The following is a 21,379-nucleotide window of genomic DNA, read 5'->3' on the forward strand; positions in this document are numbered from 1 at the left end:
GCAAAAAGGAAATATAGAAATTGTAAATTTAATTGAAATGACTAAACACTGTTTAAATTTGTGAACCAGCCAAATACTCTGTTCAAAGAAAATACATTGTATGTTTGTATGTGTGTTTGTCTAAAAAATAAAAAACTTTAAAAAAACAACAACCAAAAAAAGTAGGTGCGTCTTATACTCCGAAAAATACGGTATATATATTTCCAGAATAGAGCTGAATTCTTGGAATGAGTAGCAGATTAATTGGTCCCTGTCTCTTCTTTAGCTGTATTAGCTGTTTATACTTCCTCTTAAGCAGCAGCAGGTCGTGAGTAGGAGGGAGAATCCTTTTTATATTCCTTGAAACAGGCAATTGTTTCTTAGCTGTGTGGCAATCACTGCCGAACCAGGGTTGGTTGAATGAGCTCTGATTCTTATTCATGCTAGATCAGAGGTAGGGAACTATGGCCCTTTTATGACTTAGGGACATGGCCGGCTCAGGAATTCTGGGAGTCATCAAAGGGCCATAGTTCCCCAACCCTATGCTAGATGGATAGGTAGAGAGAATGAGGATGGCAAGGTCTGTTCAAGGAACCTGCTATCCACAATAGCTGTATGTAATTGAAGCACTTCATTGGTAGAAAGCATTTGAGTCCATTTCTCCTTTGTCTGACCTATCAATTTTGTTTGCATTTGTCCCCTAGGAATACCCTTAGATGGGACAGGGTAGGAATTCAAAAAGGGAGTGACAAAGGGCATCAAAAGCAACATAGCGCTTAGGCATAGTGAACACCCTCAGGATGTGGTTGTCAATGTGAAATCGAAGAACTGAGGAAGATAAGTCAATCTTGAAGGCCCACTGCAAGAACTCTGCCAGGGGGTCATTAACATTTGTTTTCCAAATGTCATAGCTTTAAAAATGACTGCATAATCTATATTGGCAACTATTGGTGTAAAAACCAGAAAATCTGCTCTAGTCCCGCACAACTCATGTCACCTTCCCAGGGTGGACCAAATTGTTCTAAATTTATGGAAATTTCTCCTAAATCTTTTGTCCGGGTCAACAATGATTTACAGTATGTTTCCCTTTTCTAACATGTATTCAAAGGCCAGCAGGGAGAGCAGATTGTTCCCAACTAAAAATAGCAGGCCCTATTTTCTTCGGCTTTAAGAATGCTGCGATTTATCATCGAAAGGGAGGAAGACTATCTGGCTGGGAATATTTATGTGAGTAAAAGGCAGGCAAAAGGATCATCCTAAATGAATGCCAGCCTTATCCAACTGGTAAGTTAAACAGTCCCAATGGTAAGGGTTTGTGCAGCAGTACCAATGGCTGGGTTCTTTGCAAAATCAGAACTCAGATTAGGCGCACAACCGTGCAACACAACACAAAAGGACTTCTTTCCCTGTTGCCCCCATGATCTCTTTTTTTCTTAAGGCACCCTCTTAAGAAGCTGGGCGGCCAATTATCTAACTAGTGTCCCATAAAGGAACTGAGCTAGTGGCTTAGCCTAAAAGAGTTGAAGTGTGGCTGGAACCTAATTTTCTCCCTTGGACCAGAAAAGGGTGTCATCGGCAGTTCTTGGTCCAGTAGCAGCAGCATATTTGCAATGGGCTGATGGTATGCATGACTATTCCTAAATACATAAAAGCTAATCATTTGTTTTATTTTATGGCCATTAATGCACCATAAACAAGTTTCGGCCTTTTGATAAAAGCTATAATCTTCAGATTATCTTCAGATTTCCAGATGGTCATTGCTGCAGAATTGGACCAAAGTTCTCAGAGTTTTTTTGAGGCCTATTAATGTCTGAAGAAAACTACAGCTTCATCAGTGTGGAGTAGAAGGGCAATGCTGCCATCCTCAAGTTTAGAGGATGGAACTTTGGGCCATGTAGACATCTCACCATGCTGTTGACCTAAACACTGAAGGGGGGGGGAATAAATTCCTGTCCCCTCCCCCCTTTGTGTTGCAACTGGCTTCGAGAGAACCCTTGCATACTGCACCTGACCTTAAGAATCATATGGATGTCTCGGGCATGAATTAAATCGAGAAGCTTACAATTCATTGATGGATTGATGAGGCTTCCAGCTTCTCCCATAATCTGGTCCTGGATACTAGACCAAAAGACGCCTTAAGATCTATAAAGGTGGCATATAATGATACCACATTATTAAGTTAAATATTTTTTGATAAATTGCTGATAAGGAACTTAATTTCAGACACAGACATTAGGAGCCACTCGGGTGAGTCCTCCAACTTTTGTATGAATTCTTATTGCAAGAATTCTAATCCGAACTACCTCCCAAGATAAAGTGTCCTCCTGTGGAAACTGCTCTCACTGAACTGTAGGACCTGACCATTGCCACATACTTTGGTGTACTACACACACACACACACACACACACACACACACACCCTATTGAAGCCTATACTCTCAGGACTTCCTCCACAGGAGGCCTGCTGACCAACCAGAGAGTGAACCATCAAGGCCTTACTCTCCTTTCAAAGCATTCAGTCCATGGAGACTGGCTTGGCAGTTCCCAACTCTTTGGCCACCAGACAACCTTCTAATGCTCCCAAATTTTCTAACATCTTCTAGAAGCTCTGCTGCAAACTCCATGAGAGAACATGCCACTCTTCTATCTTTCAACATCACGACAGTCTTTGGTTCTGTTGGAATTGGAAACAGCCCAAGATGTCCTACTACTTTCTCATTCCTACTGGAATTTGGATCTAGATTGTGACAAAATATTATGTCACATCTTGGAAATATATGGCTTCTCGTGTTCATTTTGAAGTATATTTTCTTTCTTTTGATTACATGTCCTACAAGGACATGTAAAAGAGTTGGGAAGTCCTGAAAAAAGGAAACTGGGAAGGGACATAATAGTATTCTTCAAATACCTGAAAAGATGTCACCATAAAAAAACCCAAAATTATACATTTATGTTACAACAAGACAGATTATGATAGAATGTTACATGACATGCAAGCATGTTTAAATTTAGTTTTCTACATGGAGCAGAGAATTACTGTATTCTGGACCCTACCTCATCTCCTAACTCAGGATTATTTTAAGTAGGTAATGCAACCTAATTGCTATTTCCATGAAATGGCCATTTGCCTGTCCCCAAATAGCTGCCTCCAGTGGAGGTTCTTCAGCCTAAGTTGCTCCATCTAGGGAGATGGTCTAACAATTGGGTAAACAAACCCCACAATCATATAACTACTTCCATGGCATATTTTGTGCCTGTTATGGTTACTTCCGACATTTGATTTTAGGATTTCAGGATTTATCCAAATAACTGATCTTCCATTAGTTCACTGTCAATATTTATCTCTTGCTCCAAGATAGTCTTACTTATTTATTGCAAGATATGCTTACTTATTTGCATTCCACCTTTCCTGTTTTTACAAATAACTCAACACGACCAAGATATCCAACACACCTTCCTCCTTGTATTTTCCCCACAACCACCACCTTGTGAGGTGGTTGGACTGAGCAAGAGAGACTAGCCCAAAGTCACCCAGCTGGCTTTCATGCCTAAGGCAGGACTAGAACTCACAATCTCCTAGTGATTGACCCAAGTCACCCAGCTGCCTTTCATGACTAACTCAACAAGCTTTTTAGAGCCCTGCAAGAGCTCCTTTTAGTCATGAGACTATAGTGCAGATTGCGCACACAACAACTGTTGTGAAGTATCAGCATGCAGGGGTGATTGAAAATGTTAGGATGGTGGCCATGACTATGCTATGTTCTCTGCAGCCAAAACCCTGTGACCCATGTGAAAAGAAACAAGGTGCTATCATACGGGACATGGCTATCTTGACTTTACACACTGCCATACATAGGAAACTGCCATCCAGCCATCTACCATCTAGATGGAAAAGACTGAGGAGGGAACAGTTCATCCCACAATTAGTTCACAAAGGCAATATAATTATGCAAATAAACAGAATTGTGATGGAAAACCAGCCTGAAATCTTGTGGATGCTATCTAAGATTCCTTTCCATCTCCAATCTGTCAAAAATGGTTCTGTAATTTATACTTAAAATAAGGAGAAATCCGTGCAAAAATTCACATAGTGGCAGGTATAAGGCTAGTACACTGGATTTTACCAGCACCTTTCTGGTACTTATGCCCTACAGCTGCTCCTCAGAGAGGAGCATAATCAAGGTAACATGAAAAAAAGGGATTTATTGCTACTATCAGTACCCAACTTCCTAAAAATTTAACCAATTATTCACAATTTGTCTTTGATTTTGCAATTCACACAAATGAAATTGAGCGTCATTTAATGTATAGCTGCCTGTGAGTTTTGTACACACTTACATTAATTTCCTACAAGACTCAGAGATGCCTAAAATCTTACTTACTAGGAAGTCTTCTTCACAGTAGACCTTTCCATTAACATTGTAGAAGGCTTTCCCCCGTAATCTTCTCCCTGTTAAAAATATTGCACTGTCAGACCTTTAATATTTTGGGGATATTACAAAAGGGGGTTAATAAAAATACAATGGATAAGAACAGAGGGCTCCAGGAGTATCTGCTCAAACTACAGTTTTGGGTATAAAAGCAATTTTTCACATAACAGAATGGGGAAAGTGCCATATGTAATATATATGCAGTCATATAAATTTTTGTAATTCAGGAAGTTTTAAGTTTAATTAGAAGTTAATGAAAACAATTTGATTTTGTAGCTTTCTGGGACTCAGCCAAGATGTTCATCAGCTTTCAAAAGCTTGTACTACTATAATGCTTTAGAGCAGGGGTGTCAAACTTAAGGCCCGGGGGCTGGATCTGGCCTGCGGGGTGCTTAGATCTGGCCCACAGGGCTGCCCTGAAATCAGTGAAGGACCGGCCTGTAGTGCCTCTGTCAGCAAAAATGGGAGCTCAGGAGGGCTGCCCATGGCCCACCCGAACTCCATTTTTGCTGACAGAGGGTTGCAGGAGGCCATCACAGCCAGAAACGGAGCTTGGGAGCCCGTTTTCACTGGCAGAGCGCTCAGGCCACCACAGGCACCCCAACACTAGTGATGTCGAGCTGGCCACACCCTCCCTGGCCACCCCCCCCACATCAAACACAACCCTGATGAGGCCTTCAATGAAATAGAGTTTGACACCCCTGCACTAAACCATCCTGAGCTCCCTAATTAATACAGTACCAGTGTCAAGTGGGAGAAGTTTTCGAACCCTATACACGATACATGACTTACGTTTGACACAGAATTTGATTAACTTGACAGTTCACATATGCTGGAGGGGCTGAAGTTGCAAAGGACTCAAAGAATTCAGCCCAGGCAAGCTGCCAGTCACAGATTTTATTACAGCTGAGGTTCTTTAAAATAATTTGGACTGGTGGACTCTGGTATTAGCTTTTCTGTTTACATATATCTATCATACCGTGATGATTCCCAAAGACTGAGGCCTGGCCTGGCCTTAACAGTTCCTATTTACAAGGAAGATAATCAGAATCTTCCAACTGACCCATGTCCCATCAGTCTACTGAGCATGACCAGCAAAATATATGCCAGAAACCTATCCCTAATGTTTTAGGATTGGTTACTCATAGATAATTAGTCAAGGAACAAGTTGGATTTAAAACTATTGCTCTGTTTTTGATCACGTTATTCTGCAACACTTGGTAGAGAAATACTCTTCAAAATACAGCTGTGAAGCTTTATGCAGCATTCACAGATTTTACAGTGGCCCATGACCTAAACTTCCACTCTAATCTTAAAACTCCAAAATCCCAACATAGACAGAAGAGCACGTGAGGTACTAATGCCACTCTATAAAGCCTTAGTAAGACCACATCTAGAATCCTGCATCCAGTTTTGGTCACCACACTATAAAAAGATGTTGAGACTCTAGAAAAAGTGCAGAGAAGAGCAACCAGGATGATGAGGGGACTGGAGGCTAAAACATACAATGAATGGTTGCAGGAACTGGGCAGGGCTAGTCTAGGGAAGAGAAGGACCAGGGGAGACATGATAGCCATCTTCCAATATTTGAGGGGCTGCCACAGAGAGGAGGGGGTCAAGCTATTTTCCAAAGCACCTGAAGGCCAGACAAGGAATCATGGATGGAAGCTGTGAAGACCTTTTTATTCCATCAGGCGGGCTTGGCCTAATCTCTTCCCTTTTTTAAATATATAAATTTTAATCTGTTTTTAAATTATTGGGGTGTTTTAATCTGTCTGGGCCAAAATGATTTAATTTGATTTTATCTGGTTTTTAAATTTTTTGTATCTATGTATTTTATTGTTGGCTGTTCACCGCCCTGAGTCCTTCGGGAGTAGGGCGGTATACAAATAAACTAAACTAAACTAAACTAAACTAAACTAAACTAAACTAAACTAAACTAAACTAAACTAAACTGATCAAGGAGAGATTCAACCTGGAAATAATGAGAAATTTTCTGACAGTGAGAACAATCAACCCATGGAACAGAAGTTGCCTTCAGAAGTTGTGGGAGCTTCACCACTGGAAGCTTTAAAGAAGAGACAGGACAGGATTTGTCAGAAATGGAGTAGGGTCTCCTGTTTGGGCGGGGGGTTGGACTAGATGACCTACAAGATCTCCTCCAACTCTGTTAACATTCTGTTATTCACCTGTCCACAAATTCTATGACAACTCAACTCTAAAAATCAGATGCAACTATTCTCAGGATCACTATTCCAAGAAAATCCCTGTTGACAGAGTTCAGTAGGGATACATTCATTATTGAAGGATTATATTAATTATTTAGTCCATTCACACCATTCTCCCGACCTGGGAAACCAGGACAGAGCATTCTGGGCCCTGGATGAAGACTGTAATGCAGAAGCCCTAGAAATTAAGTACAGCACAATAAAATGAACTGTTCACAAAATACCTTAAATACACCCAGGAATTAAATACTCCAACTGAGCAGATCAAGTCATCCAAATATCTCAGCACTGTATTTCAAGCCACAACCAAATGTAGGCTGCATATGAAATATGTCATTCAAAAAGCCCAGAGACCTGACACAGTTCTTGAAACGTTTGTTTATACTCAATGTTCCTGCTGCACTTTTAATGCATTCAGCCCAAGTCTGGGTGCAATTACTGTTTGGGGTTCAGATAGGTGCATACCATTCTTTTCCCCTTTGGACTAAGTTCCTCAAGATTTTATTTCAAGTTTCCTATTATGTCTCAAACATGATCCAATGTCAAAGATAAGCTTCCGTTAGCAAAACTGAATCCATTGCCTGGCTATATATATTTTCACATATTGGACTAAGCTACTTTTCTCCCCGGCATGTCTAACCTCACTTTTTGACAAATTTATTTTCTCTTGGGTCAAGGCAATACACAAAAAATGGGGCCTTCTGAGTTTTATCCCTAGCTCAGGTGAATCAAATGTACCCACCATTTTATATTGGGACTTGCCATGAGCTGCTAATTCCATACCTAATTAAATATCCTGATCAGTATTACCTAAAACTTTCAGATTCAAATTATTTCAGTTCTTTAAATGTACCCAAATTTTATCAAGTTATATGTAGAATGTCCAGCACTTTAACTAATCTGTTTACCGAATAGGTGAAATAACGCTATGTACTTTATGAATGTAAGGTGTCCTACGGACAGGTCACTGATCACAATAAAGGTCCTTGCTTTCAATGCTGAGCTCCTACCATCAACAGTGCTTGAGAAGAGACGCTAAATTGGGGAAGATTACTGTAAAGGAACATTCTAGAAGTCAAACTAGGAAGTTTCTACTTGCAGACGATCTTCCTAGGACATGCAGCCCTCTGTGGGCAGTGAGAAGTAAAAAAAAAAACATACTTCGTGACAACAAACCTTATGACTTTGTGCTGAGGTCATCATAAGACCTAGGCCCCCCACTGAGCCGAACAAGAAGCCGTAAGAGGACAAAACAGGCCTTGCTTTCAAAGTTATCCTCCGTTTTGATCTCTCTCCTGCAGGGTCTGCTCCATGTAAATGGTCTATTCCTTCTACTTCCCCTGGGGAATGGGACTTTGATAGTAGTCCTTGACTTATGACTAACTGTTTGAAGTTATAGCGGTGCTGAACGAAGAGACTTATATAACCAGTCCAAAGCCTTATAATCAAAATTGAGGTGTTTGGAAGTCCATCTGCATTTATGACTTCAGGGGCACTTCAATTCCTGCCCCCCCCCCCCATGTCCTTTAGGGCCCATGGACTCCACGATCCTTGATCCCCTCTGCCCTCTTCCTGCTCCCACTTCTGAGCAAGCCTGCCCACCCACCGGGCCCTTTGTGAAATAGCTTCATTCCCCAGGTTGTGCACAGCGGTTTCCTTGTGAGACCTGGGGAAAATGGCCTCCCAAGGGCGGTGGCTTCATACTGCTGTGGTTTCCTGTTACAGCACTGGTGCTTCCTGCGACGGCAGCTTTGTGCAGTGCTTCTGGCTGCAGCCTCTCGCAGCCCCTGAGCTGCGTCTTCTGGTGCTGTCTGCAAGGCAGGCATTTTGAGGGGGGCCAAAAGGGAGAGATGGGGGAAGAGGCGAAAGAGAGGCCAGTGGGGGAGTTGAAGAGAAAGCAGCCTCTTATCTTACCAAGGTTGCTTGCGTTGGTTGGGGGTGGGGAGTACTTGCTAACCCATGTGCAATTCTTGGATAATGACGGCAACAGTGAGTGCCAGGATTATGCAAGGTCACACTTTATGGCTGCATTGCTTAGCCATGGAAATTCCAGTCGCTTATAACATGTGGGGATCGCTTGATCCCCAAAGTTGCAAAGATGCCGTGTGCTACTTTTTCCAACTCATCCATGCGCTGTTACTAACCCTCGCCCAGCCATTACCCTGGACCCACGATTCCCTTTGGAAAAAGTCAGGGAGCTTCTGGAGCCCTTTCAACCCAACATCTTTAGCCCACCCTGCAGAAAGAAGGGCGGGAATTGAGGATTAATATTTTATATTTTTCTGAAATGACATTAAAGCTTTAATTTTATATCCAATAATTACCAATCCACCTCCCCCTTCTTTCTGTTGTTATCTTCTGCTCTGCCTTCTCCTGCCAAGAATCATAGAAGCTACTGGAATTTGGACTACATCGAAGAATATTTTTAGAGTTTGGGGAGGGAGGGAAGGAGGAGGCAAATGGCTGCTCAGGCCTTCTTTTACCCAGACTTAAAAAGCCCCCCCCTCTCTCTGCCCCCTCCCCCCCCACGCTACCATGCCCTTAAGCGGAGCTGGCTTGTAGGGACTTGTTTAGGATCTACACCCAGATGGAAGCTTGAAGCAAGCAAGCGCTTGCCTGCAGACAAAGTGAAGGAGGGGAGGTGGAGGAGGATAACCTGTTTTCTCATATACAAAATGAGATGGGTCTACTTTACATGGGTGATTGTGAAAAAACCCCCACAGTTCCATTCTGTATACACATCAACAAAAAACAATTCAAACAATTTCATCAAATGCGTGGCTAAGCAGATGGAATTCAAATTTCTCAAGAAGGGGGCTGAATCATCCTCCAATTCTCTTTTCTCACCTTCTTAGTTCTAATTTTTTAAAAATGTATTTTCCTGGGATTAAAGCCTATTTGTGTTTCACTATAAAAGTTTTCCACGCAAGTTTTATTACAGAAGCCACTGCAACTTGCAGAACAGTGGGGCCATAATGAGATGCTCTCATAACTACCCACACTGCTGCATTCTGGACCAACTGAAGCTTCCAGATAAATTTCCAGAGTATCCCCATGTTTTGCAATGATCCCATCAGGTGTCCAAGGCACGTGTGACAATGAGCAGGGCCTCCTGGTCCAGGAATGGAAGAAACTGGTAAATAAGGTACAGTTGTCCTAAGGCACCCCCGGGCAAATGCTGTGCCCTTGCAGTTCTACCAGAAGCTACAAGCCCAGGAAAAACCTCAGATTGTGCACCACATCTGAATGAAGGAGTGTCATCCCATCTAGAACAGATGACAGAAACCCTTCAGCTCCCGGATCTGGGAAACCCCAAACCCATAATCCCTTAGTCCTGGCCGGATTGAACCGCAAACTCTTCTTCCCTAGCCAGACTCACAACCGCCAGATGTTGGGAAAGAAGCTCAAGAGAGCCAGGGACAGGCACGTTTAACTGGGTATCATCTCATATTGAGGATACCCCACGCCAAACAATAGCTGAAGTCTCCTAGTAGCTTCATGTAGATATTGAAAAGGAGCAGAGAGAAGAGGGTTCTCAGGCTCCTTACGAAGCAAGGCCTTCACCTCTCCATCACACAACAGGGGCCCCATCTTCCCAACGGCCTCCAACTCCCTCAGGTAGTGCAAAAGGACACTACAGTTGATGGTACTGAAGGCTGCTGAGACATCTAGGATATGCTTTTCGTTTTGCTCCTGGGATCATACTTTATCAAAGTATTTGTAGTTCTAATTAAATTTTCATTTTCAGAAAATAAAGTGGAGGTTTTCAGAGGCTGGGGATGGTATAACACATCCTGTAGTATGCAGTGGGTTGGATTATATAAATTCTTAGGCCCCTTTCAGCTTTTATGATTCTATGAACTTACCTGACAGTGCATCCAAACTAACTCGGGCATATGGTCTGGATGTCTTATGATTTGTTAAGGATTGGCAGTCATCAGCTGGCTTAATGGTCTAGCACGTCTTAAAGATTTACATTACTTTGGTGCCACGCCAATCACACACTGCCATCCCACGTCAAGAATCCACCCATCTACCGTACCCACCCCCAATATTTGTTTTGCTTCAGCACATCTCATTTTCTGCATTTCCTCACTAGAGAAAACACTGGCAGCACATTCTTCTCTGATACAGGTTGGCTGAAAGTTATTGATCAACCACCAAGCTAAAGATTAATTTCAACTGGTAGTTTAAAATGGCATTCCTGTGCCTGCCCTGGTGGTTCCTAACTGTAATTCTAACTTGGTAGTTTGCTTACAGACATTTTACCTACCTGACTAGGTAACCTCATCAGTGGGAGTGAGGTGGGATTTGCTCCCTATTTACATACAGTAGCTTGCCCTGTTAGTGTTGGGGGGAGGCGGGATTTTCTCTTTAGTAGTTCCTTGATTAGGATATTGTACCTATCTCACCACACATAGATAGACTAAACCATAGTTTCAACTGGGAAACTGTAAACATCCTAGACTAAGGTTGTTATATATTGAGTCTAGTTGCCGGGTGTTCTGATTGGTCGTTCGCAGCCTCGGTTTTCATTGGTTGTTAGTTGACAGCTCGGCGTTATAAAAAGGAGCTGCTTAGCGCGGGATGTTGATTCTGTTGTATTTTGTTACGGTTAAATAAAGGTTGTGTATTGGATTCAGACTCCGTCCTGTCAGCCGGTCTCTTAGGATGAAATAGTGGCGACGAGGATGGGATCACGGTAGGAACCCTGCTGGGCTGGGTTATAAGGGTTCCCGTGACTAAAAAATTCTCGCCGACGGGCACAGCTGTAGCGGATCAGGAAGCACTGAGGGGAAGAAATGGCGTCGCCTCAGAGCTTTGCTCCTTTCAACGCAGCCACGGAGACTTGGGAAGCGTTTATAACACGTTTTGAGTGTTTCCTGATTGCCAATAACTACCGTGAGTTATCAAGTGAAAGGAAACGAGCATACTTCTTGAGTTTATGCGGGCCAGAGATGTTTGAGACTGCAATGACTCTCATGGCCCCGCTATCTGTTCATGAGGGGACTTGGGAGGACTTTATATCTAAGTTGAAAAAGCATTACGCCCCCGCACCGTCCCGAATAGCGTGCCGCCAGCATTTTTATCACAGGGACCAAGCGGAGGGTGAGTCAATAAGTCAGTATATTGCAGCATTACGTAAAGCGGCGCGGCATTGCCAGTTCGTCGATTTAGATGATTACCTACTGGATAGATTAGTCAGCGGGGTGCGTGACGAGAACCTCAAACGACGTTTAATAGCCAAGTCGGAGCTCTCGTTCCAAGAAGCCGTAGATGAAGCCTGCACTGCAGAACTGGCCACCCTGTCGCTAGTAAAAGTAACGCTGAGTCAGTTCATTATAACGAAACGGAGTATAGCGATGAGGACTGCCCTGTGGAGGATAGTGACGTGGATCGCATCAAGGAGTCTCAGCGCTCTATGAGACAGGCTAGACAAGCACTAGGAGACTGCCGAAGTTGTGGGGGCAGTCATATGAGAGCAACCTGCCGTTTCAAGGATGCTACGTGTCACAGGTGTGGGCACCAAGGACATATTGCTCGTGTATGCCACTCTCAGAAGTTGAAGGAAAAGACACCCCCCCCAACAAGGGCCTTCCCGGGAGCCTCGAAGAAGGGAGGGGGGCCAGAGGACAAACACTGGTTGGGGACGTGAGCCTGGAGGGGTTAATGGGGTGTATCCCGCCCCGTGCGCTGCCGGCCGGCCGAAAATTGACGTGTCCGTCTCCATTGAAGGCCGTCCGTGTCTGATGGAGGTGGACACTGGTTCGGCCAATTACATTGTCTCCTGGAGTATGCTTAAGCGGTTAGCGCCACACATGTCTAAACGCCGCCTGGACCCCTGTCATCTACAACTCCGAGACTATCAGGGCAATCCCATTGCCATTTTGGGGTGTGGACAATTCCGGATCCAATTTAAGTCCTTTTCTGGCCGCTTGCCGTTAGTGGTCGTGGAAGCCCCACTACCAAGTTTATTAGGGTTGAATTGGTTCCAGGCTCTGGGGCTTACAATTCAGGGGATAAATGCAATCCACTCATCTGAATTGGATTCACTGATTCAAGAATTCCCGGCGGTGTTCGAAGGCAGCCTGGGTTGTTATAAAAGACCCCCCGTTTCATTTAGCCTGGATCCTAGCGTGCCCCCTCGCCGGCTAAAACCACGCAGGGTTCCTTTTGCCTTGAGGGAGAGAGTTGACACTGAACTGGATAAATTAATCTCTCAGGGTGTGTTAGAACCTGTTGAATTTGCCAATTGGGAGACGCCTATTGTCACACCTGTTAAAGCGGACGGTTCAATCCGCATTTGTGCTGACTATCGGGCAACTCTAAATAAGGCCCTCCTGGGTCACGCTTATCCTGTACCTATCGTGCAACATCTGCTGCACTCCTTGGACCAGGGGTCCGTCTTTGCAAAACTGGACCTGGCCCAAGCGTATCAGCAATTACAGGTGGACGATCAGACTGCTGATGTGCAGACAATTGTGACCCACCGGGGGGCGTTCAGGTGTCGCCGGTTGCAGTTTGGGGTTAGTGTCGCCCCGGGGATTTTCCACAGCATGATGGAACGTATGCTTCATGGAATCCCCGGGGTCATTCCTTACTTAGATGATGTCCTCGTCGCAACTACCTCGACATCACAGTTGATGGATCGGTTGAGGCAAGTCCTTCGGAAGTTTGACGCTGTGGGACTCAAGGTCAAAAAAGATAAATGTCAAGTTGCTGTACGCCAGGTAGAATTCCTAGGGTTCCAAGTAGATGGTTCGGGAATTCATCCGACAGCTGCAAAGACCGCTGCTATTATGGATGCGCCAACCCCCAAATGTAAGGCTGACCTTCAATCCTTCCTGAGGTTGCTTAACTTTTGTTCGGTTTTTATTCCCCATAAAGCATCGGTGGCCGAACCCTTACACCACTTATTGCACCGGACTGAGACTTGGCGTTGGGGTGCCAGGGAGGAGGCTGCTTTCCTGGCCGTGAAACGCCTCCTAATCTCCAATTCCGTTCTCACGCAATTTTCCACCCACCTCCCCGTTACCTTGGCTTGTGATGCTTCTCCATATGGGGTGGGGGCGGTGTTAAGCCATGTCTTGCCCTCGGGCCGCGAGCTCCCAGTTGTATACTTTTCTAAGACCTTGGCTCCTGCAGAGCGTAATTACTCGCAACTGGATAAAGAGGCTCTCGCTCTGGTGGCCGGGATCAAGCGATTCCACCATTACCTGTACGGCCGCCCTTTTGTTTTATATACTGATCACAAGCCTTTGTTAGGTATATTGGCTGGTGATCGCCAAGCCCCCCAAATTCTGTCTCCCCGAATGACTCGTTACTCTGTTTTTTTAGCCGCTGACTCCTATAAACTAGTGCACCGTCCGGGCAAGGATTTGGCTCATGTGGACGCAATGAGCCGCTGCCCCGTTCCGGACCTTCTGGCAGACCCAGTTCCAGTCTCCTCTGTTTTCTTGCTGGCTGACTCTCCCCTGTTGGTCACCGCATTGGACGTCACACGATTCTCCGCAAAGGACGCTATCCTGACTAAAGTGATGGACTGGATGGCCAGGGGTTGGCCTCAGGGACCGTTTGCTCCGGAATTTCAACTGTATGCCACGCGGCGCCTCAAATTGTCCACCCAAGCTGGTTGCCTCCTCTGGGGCCACTGGGTGGTTATTCTGCCGCCACTTCGCCATTCATTGTTAAAACAATTGCATAGGGGTCACCCGGGGGTGGTGCGTATGAAGGCTTTGGGCCGATGTTACATGTGGTGGCCGTTGATGGATCGGGACATCTCCGATTGGGTCTCCACCTGCACTCAGTGTCAGGTTAACCTGCCGTTGCCGGCCAAGGACCTGCCAGGGACGTGGGAAGCTCCTGGGCCCCCCTGGTCACAGTTGCATATAGACCTGGCTGGCCCGCTACAGGGCCAGTCATTCCTGGTACTGGTGGATGCATATTCTAAGTGGGTGGAGGTAATACCCATGCGCTCCACTACGGCGGGGGCCATCATTAACGCTTTGCGCAATCTTTTCATTACCCATGGGCTGCCTGATGTTATTGTTTCAGATAATGGTCCTCAATTTACGGCTGCCGAATTTGAGGGGTTCCTGACACATCGGGGAATCCGTCATTGTTTAATCTCGCCATTCCATCCGTCTAGTAACGGATGTGCTGAACGCGCAGTGAGATCTGCGAAGGAGGCCCTCAAGAAGATTGGGCACGGTACTTGGCGGGAAAGGGTAGAGGAGTTCTTAATTGCCCAGAATACCACACCGTGCCAACTCACTAATAGAAGCCCCGCCGAGCTGTTAATGGGACGGAAGCTTCGCACAACATTAGACAGGTTACACCCCTCTTATGGGCATTCCAAGCCATTAGATTCTCAGAGACAATACCGTCAGTTTAGCATAGGGGACTGGGTATATGCCAGGAATTATGGGGGATTGCCGTTGTGGCTAGCAGGGACGGTAGTAGGATTAGCGGGGCCGTGTTCTTACCACATAGAGATCGAACAAGGAAGAATTTGGAAGCGCCACAAGGATCAATTGCAGGCACGGAAACAATTGTCAGACAATAGGGGACGAGAGGAGGAGCCAGACACACAGGAAGATAGGCAGGAATGGGGTGGCGCGGAGAATCACCAGCTAGATAAAACACACACACCAGGTAATGAAGGGTCAGAGGGCTTACCATCACCAGTTAGAGGTGACCGGGCCAGGGAGGTTGGGTGCGACAATAGGCCACTGAAGGAGGACGCTCGATTCCAGAAGGAAAGTTCAAATTCACCGCCAGGGGAAGGGGTGGAGATCCGGCGTTCCGGACGAATCCGTAGAAGACCGGCCTATTTAAGTGATTACGCATGCGCCTGACGTGGCGCACGCTCATCTTGGTGGGAAGGGGTGTTATATATTGAGTCTAGTTGCCGGGTGTTCTGATTGGTCGTTCGCAGCCTCGGTTTTCATTGGTTGTTAGTTGACAGCTCGGCGTTATAAAAGGAGCTGCTTAGCGCGGGATGTTGATTCTGTTGTATTTTGTTACGGTTAAATAAAGGTTGTGTATTGGATTCAGACTCCGTCCTGTCAGCCGGTCTCTTAGGATGAAATAAAGGTAAACCCCGAAAAGCGGGAAGCAGAAAGCATGGCATTCAGACAAACCAGTCCTCTATAGATATAGACAAACTACATTTACACTCCTTCAAAAGAGGCAATAAAAAAGCTAAGAAGAAAACAAAAATACCAGAACTCATTCTCTCCAGCAGCAGCTAACATCCAGATAAGCAGGGATTCATATCAAGCAAACGATCAAGCAGAAAACAATATCCTAACTAAGGAACCACCAAGGAGGAACACCCCACTAACATTGACAGGGCAAGCTGCTGTAATATAAACAGGAGCAACCCCCCCCCCCTCAGCAGCAGTGATGTTATATCTGCAATCCAGCCACCAAGCTCAGCGAGCACCACGGACTCCACAGCTCAACCTTGAGCTACAGATACTCTCTTCTATTATAATCCTAAAGCTTCGTTGGAGATACTTTTAGGAACTTGCATAATCGATGGCAGAAAAGAAGAACACCCTCTTTGCCACTGTTTCATTGTTACCATATTACTTTAGTTTTAGGTGTGTTTTTTTTAGTTTACTTTATTGATTAGCCATTGGGCCATACCAAAGTGCAGAGTTCCAGACACAAATTATTACTAAAATCCAATAAAAACAATTTAAAATGGAATTGGAATAAAATACAATTTAAAATGAAATTGGAATAAAATACAAAAAGGTAATACATAGATAAATAAAATTATATTTCGGTGTCACCCCTACAATCTATTCCAATCAATCCCAACTGAACCATTTTGCTCAAGTACTGTGCTGTGTTAAATGTTATTTTCAGATTCTGGCCGCACATAAGTTAAGTTATTTTGATATGGGGATCCCAATGGGTCATTCCTTTAGTATACAGAGCAAGGTAGCTGTCTCTCACCCTCTTATACAGGCCACAATCAAATATGTGAGCCAGGCCTTCTACCTCTGCCACTCCGCAAATGCAGAGATGTCCATTATAAGGTTTTACTCTGGTAGTCTTTTTTCACGTCCGTAATTGCGTTGAAGTCACCTATTATGCAGATGTTTTCGTATTCTAATTCTTTTACTTTATCATGTATAGAATTATAGAATTCATTTTGGTTATTATTTGGTGCATAAATTGAAATCAATAATATTGTTTTTTGTTTTGTCTGAATTTCAAGATCCTTCCATCCTCATCTGTGTGTATTTGTTTTGTTTTCAAATGTTTTTTGATATAAACTGCTATTCCTCGCTTTTTTGTTCTGCTAATGAAGTATATAGATTTCCTAGTCTTGGATTCTCTAGCATCTTTCTGTGTTGTTTCTTAATGTGTACTTCCTGCAAATTTATGATATCCATCTCCAATCTTTGTAACTTTGTAAATGTTTGCATTCTTTTGGCTGGTGTATTTAAACCGTTTATGTTCATTGAAATTATTATTTCTTGCTCTATCTTCGTTCTTATTTGTTCGTTGTCCTTAGTCTTCTTGTATTTCTTGTTACTATTTGTGTTTTTTCCCCTCGCTCCCTCTCTCTCTATTCATTCTCTTTCCGATCTTCTCTTTTCCTCTTGTTCTCCTTCAGTTTCTTCGGTAACATATTCTTCCTGGCTTTTACTCTCCAATTCCTCTCTGCTTTCTTGATCTTCCTCCAAGGCAAAATGATGTTCAAAAAATTCCTGGGCTTTTTCCAAGGTATCTATCTTAAATTTCTTCTCTTGTCAAGAGATTAGGATTTCCTCCGGTATCAGCCATCGAAACATGACTTTATATTTGTTTAATTGTGATGTGAGAAAGCTGTAATTTTTTCTCTGATCTCTTACTCGTCTTGGAATTTGTTTGAGTGTTATTATCTCCTTTCCTTTATACAATATTGCCTCATCTCTCATTTTTTTAATAGATTTCTTCCTTTATTGGCAATTTGTGCCTACATGCATAATTTGTGTGCACTCTATAGACCTCATCAATGTCCCTTCATATATCCTCCTTATCTCTTTGTGTTGTTTCTGCCAGGATTTCTGCCATTATCTCTCCTAAATCTTCATCCTTATTTTCCGTAATATTCTGGAACCTAAGATAAAATGATGCCTTCTCCATTTCCAGATGCACAATCGATTCTTCTAGTTCCCTACTGGTTGACATCTGTTTTTGTTCCAATGTCTCTATTTTCTTATCTGTTTGTTCCATTTTTGATTCTACTTTTTGGATCCTTTGCTCACTCCTAGAGATGTTCTGTTCGATTTTTTCTATTTTATCGTCCATTTTTTAAATATTGTCTTTTATTTCTCCCACATCAGATTTAAGGTCCTCATGATTTCTTTTTGTTTCCTCGTGATTATTCGCAATGAATTCTTATGTCTTGTTCATTGCCTCCTGGATCATTGCCAACACTGACTGAATATTTTGTATACTGGAAATGGAGCCTGTCTTTTCTTTATCTGCTCCCAGCAAGCTTTCTAGCAACCTTTGCTGTGCTGGGGATGCTGTAAGAGATGCCTGATTTGAGGTTGTTTTCTTATTTATTTTGGTTATCGTTGTTATGCCTGTGCTATTCATTTTTATTATTTGCTGCAAGTTCTTCCAAATTTTCATACAATGACTTACTTTTAATATCCTTAAATTTGTTACCTATAAGGGTCACTTAAATAGTTTTTAAATTTAACCTAAATAGTGCAATTCTTTAGATGTCAATCTATATTTATAATATTATGACTATAGCTGTATAAATACGTTTATCACTATACAAGGCTATATATTTTACTATATATATATACTATGTCCCTCTATGTACTTATTTAGGCCCTATAAATTTTAACACATATATACATTTATGAAAGAGAAGAAAAATGAGGAAAATGAGGGAATTTTTTTTTAAAACTCTAAAAATTCATTAATTTGTTAACAGTATAGTTAGTGCTATATATGTAATCAAATATGAAGATAGGTAGATATAATTAGCAGTTACTTAAGGTTAATATTCCACATCAATAATCCATCTTATCTCAATCATTAACCACTAATTACCAATTAATAATCAACAATTACTAATAATTAATTCTAATTAGAATAGTCACATATCATTAATCACTTGGTCTATGTATATATACTTTGATGTTCTTCTTCCATGCAGTCCTCTCTCACTCTTGCATCATTCTCTGCTCAGTCCTCTGTTCAGTCTTTTTTTCTCTTCTTTGTCTGCCGCTTAGCCTCCACTTCAACTCTCTTCAAATATAGTTTTTACTGTCACTCTCCAAAAATGTCCAAATATCCAATTTCAACAATTTTAGATAAAAAGTTCCAAGTTTGTTGTTTTTGTTATTTTCCAACTCTGCTCCGTCTATATTTCCGTTAGAACCGCCACTTCTCCAATCACCACTCCAGTTCCGCCACTCGTTATCTCTTTTCCAATCTTTAAAGCCTTCCATCAATCTCACAGTCCTGGTCCAAAGCACCATCTTCTAGAAAATCTGTTATTTTATAGTCAACACCCCTCTCAAGCCTTGAAATATATCAGTTGGAGTTTTCTTCCTCCTCTCACCCGTTCTCTCGCCTTTCGCGCAGTCACTACCTGTCAAAGTTCCTTCTTCCGCTCCTCTCCCTTTTCGTCGCCACGTTTATCTGGCTGCAAATCGGCCACTGATTTTGGAGCCTCGAACTCTCTGCTCTTCCCTTCCACGATATAGCTATACCTCACTTCTTTTTTTTTAAGTCTCTTCACGTACTGTTGCGATCTGTTGATTTAATTTTTGCTTCCTACTCCTCGGCTGTCAGCGCTTTGGGCCAGCCAAAATGGCTGGTTTTTTCCCCACCGGAATTAAGACGTTTCTCCTGAATCTTTGGGACAATTGCCTTTTCCCCCCCGAGGTCCTTGAAGATTTCTCTTTTTTCTATCAATCTCTCTGGGATCAATAGTGCCTAATTTGGCTTCCTGGCTGGGAATATTGGAGCTATAAGAACGGAGCCCTGTTCTCTCGCTCCATGCACACTGACGTCACCGCCGGAAGTCTTGGCAGGTATAACTTCAAATAGCTGTCTATTTGAAAAGTATGTTTGTTTTTGCTCAGCCATTCCAAGTTATCCACCTTACCAAGGATAGCTATCTCATTTTGTGCTTCTATATCCTTAATTCTTTGGGCAGCTGAGAACCACATTGTTATTGCCTCAAATAATTGTAAGGAAGTTGGAATATAGTGTCCACCTTGAGAAAAATAAAAGGACAATATGGCTGTGGCACATCCTCTAAACCACTTGAAACGCTTAGTAAAGCAGCTACTCAATTTAGACCTCTTACTAAGGCCATAATTTTCAACTTTCAAACTAATTTAGGAGGATGGAATTTACTTTTGCTAAGATATTCTACATCTGAGTTTCCATAAAAATGGCAGAGGATAGCTGCAGACTCAGTTACCCGAATGCAATATCGGCAAGCTCATTTCTCCTGTTGTCCACCATTTTAGCCAGCCAGTGCCAAGCAAGCAGGGCCAGCCTAACAGCTGGAATGGAAAAAGAGTGGGAAATGGAAGAAGCCTTGCAAAGTCCTGTACTCCACAGACCCCTTTGGGAGATTCTTTGCCTGGGGTTGAATCCTACAATGGCTCTGCTCTAAGAATTAAATTATTCCAGAAAGAAAGTTCCTGCTCCTGAGCTTTCTTAGAGTCTCCATCTCAAGAGTGTTTTCCAGATGAAGGGCTTTCTTCCTCCTGCTGTGGTTTTACCTGGCTACAACCTCTGGCATAGCAATGTGGCCTGACCAGTTTTCGGGAATTAATGGATGTGGTTCTCCATTTCACACCTGCCAGTCTAGGTGAAGAACTATAGAGCAGCTCATTTTGCCTTTACAGGCAAAAGCCCCATTTGCAAGACCAACAGTATTGTAGGGCAATTAAAACAAAAATCCATCCACAAGGCTATTTAAACCAAAATGCTTTAGTGGGAAACAACCTGCAAAAATCTGTAATTAACAGATAGGGGACTGAGATACAGGAAGTCCTTGACTTACAACCATTCATCTACTGACCATTCGAAGTTAACAATGGCACTGAAAAAAGTGACTTATGAACCATTTTCACACTTACGACTGTTGCAGCATCCCCAGGATCACATGATCAAAATTCAGATGCTTCGGAACTTATGACTTTATTTATGATGTTTGCAATTTCCTTGGGTCATGGGATCCCGTTGCAACTTTCTGATGAGCCAAGTCAATGGAGAAGCCAGATTCACTTAACAACCATGTTACTGTAGTGATTCACAATTGCAGTGATTCACTTAACAACTGTGGCAAGAAAGATCGTAAAATGGGGCAACAGTCACTTAACAACTGTCTCACTTAGCAACAGACATTTTGTGGTTGTGCTCAGTTGTGGCTGTAAGGACAACCTGTATTTAAGTTATGTGTGTGAACTGGTGGAAAGGGAGGAAACATGTGGTAGCTGGGCCACCAAAAGACTCCAAATCTCATCAAGTAACCATTTCTTCCACTCCACTCTATTTTTCCTAATTAGTGGAGGCTGGAAAGGCTGTTCCAGGACAGGAAGCATGTCAACTGGGGACTTAGCAGATAGGAAAGCTGGGTTTATAATTCATCCCAGCCAGCAAATCCCACTTGTAAATTATAATATCTGAAAAGCGTCAGATTGAGAAGGGGGAAGGGCTATATAGAAGTAAATAAATTAAAAATCCCTCGGTAAG

At 43.2% G+C, this 21,379-nt stretch overlaps 1 protein-coding gene across 2 annotated transcripts in view; it reads right to left on the minus strand.

Moving 5' to 3' along the window:
* The window catches only part of WTIP (WT1 interacting protein), a 60,265-nt gene that overhangs the window by 16,740 nt on the left and 22,146 nt on the right, over positions 1-21,379 (minus strand). The window contains exons 1-2 of one of the 2 annotated variants that reach the window (XM_070953195.1): positions 4,362-4,404; positions 2,042-2,121 (exon numbers count right to left, since the gene is read on the minus strand). Coding sequence is in view for 1 of the 2 variants with exons in the window: in XM_070953194.1 (XP_070809295.1) it covers positions 4,362-4,429 (68 nt within the window). In the remaining variant the exon portion in view is untranslated. Of the gene's footprint in view, positions 1-2,041; positions 2,122-4,361; positions 4,430-21,379 lie in introns of those variants that run through there. The other variant, XM_070953194.1, reaches the window with a different exon arrangement.

The sequence above is a fragment of the Pituophis catenifer genome, unplaced genomic scaffold (assembly GCF_029215685.1).
Source record: "Pituophis catenifer annectens isolate HBS135680 unplaced genomic scaffold, rPitCat1.0.hap2 SCAF_13, whole genome shotgun sequence".
Classification (NCBI taxonomy): domain Eukaryota; kingdom Metazoa; phylum Chordata; class Lepidosauria; order Squamata; family Colubridae; genus Pituophis; species Pituophis catenifer.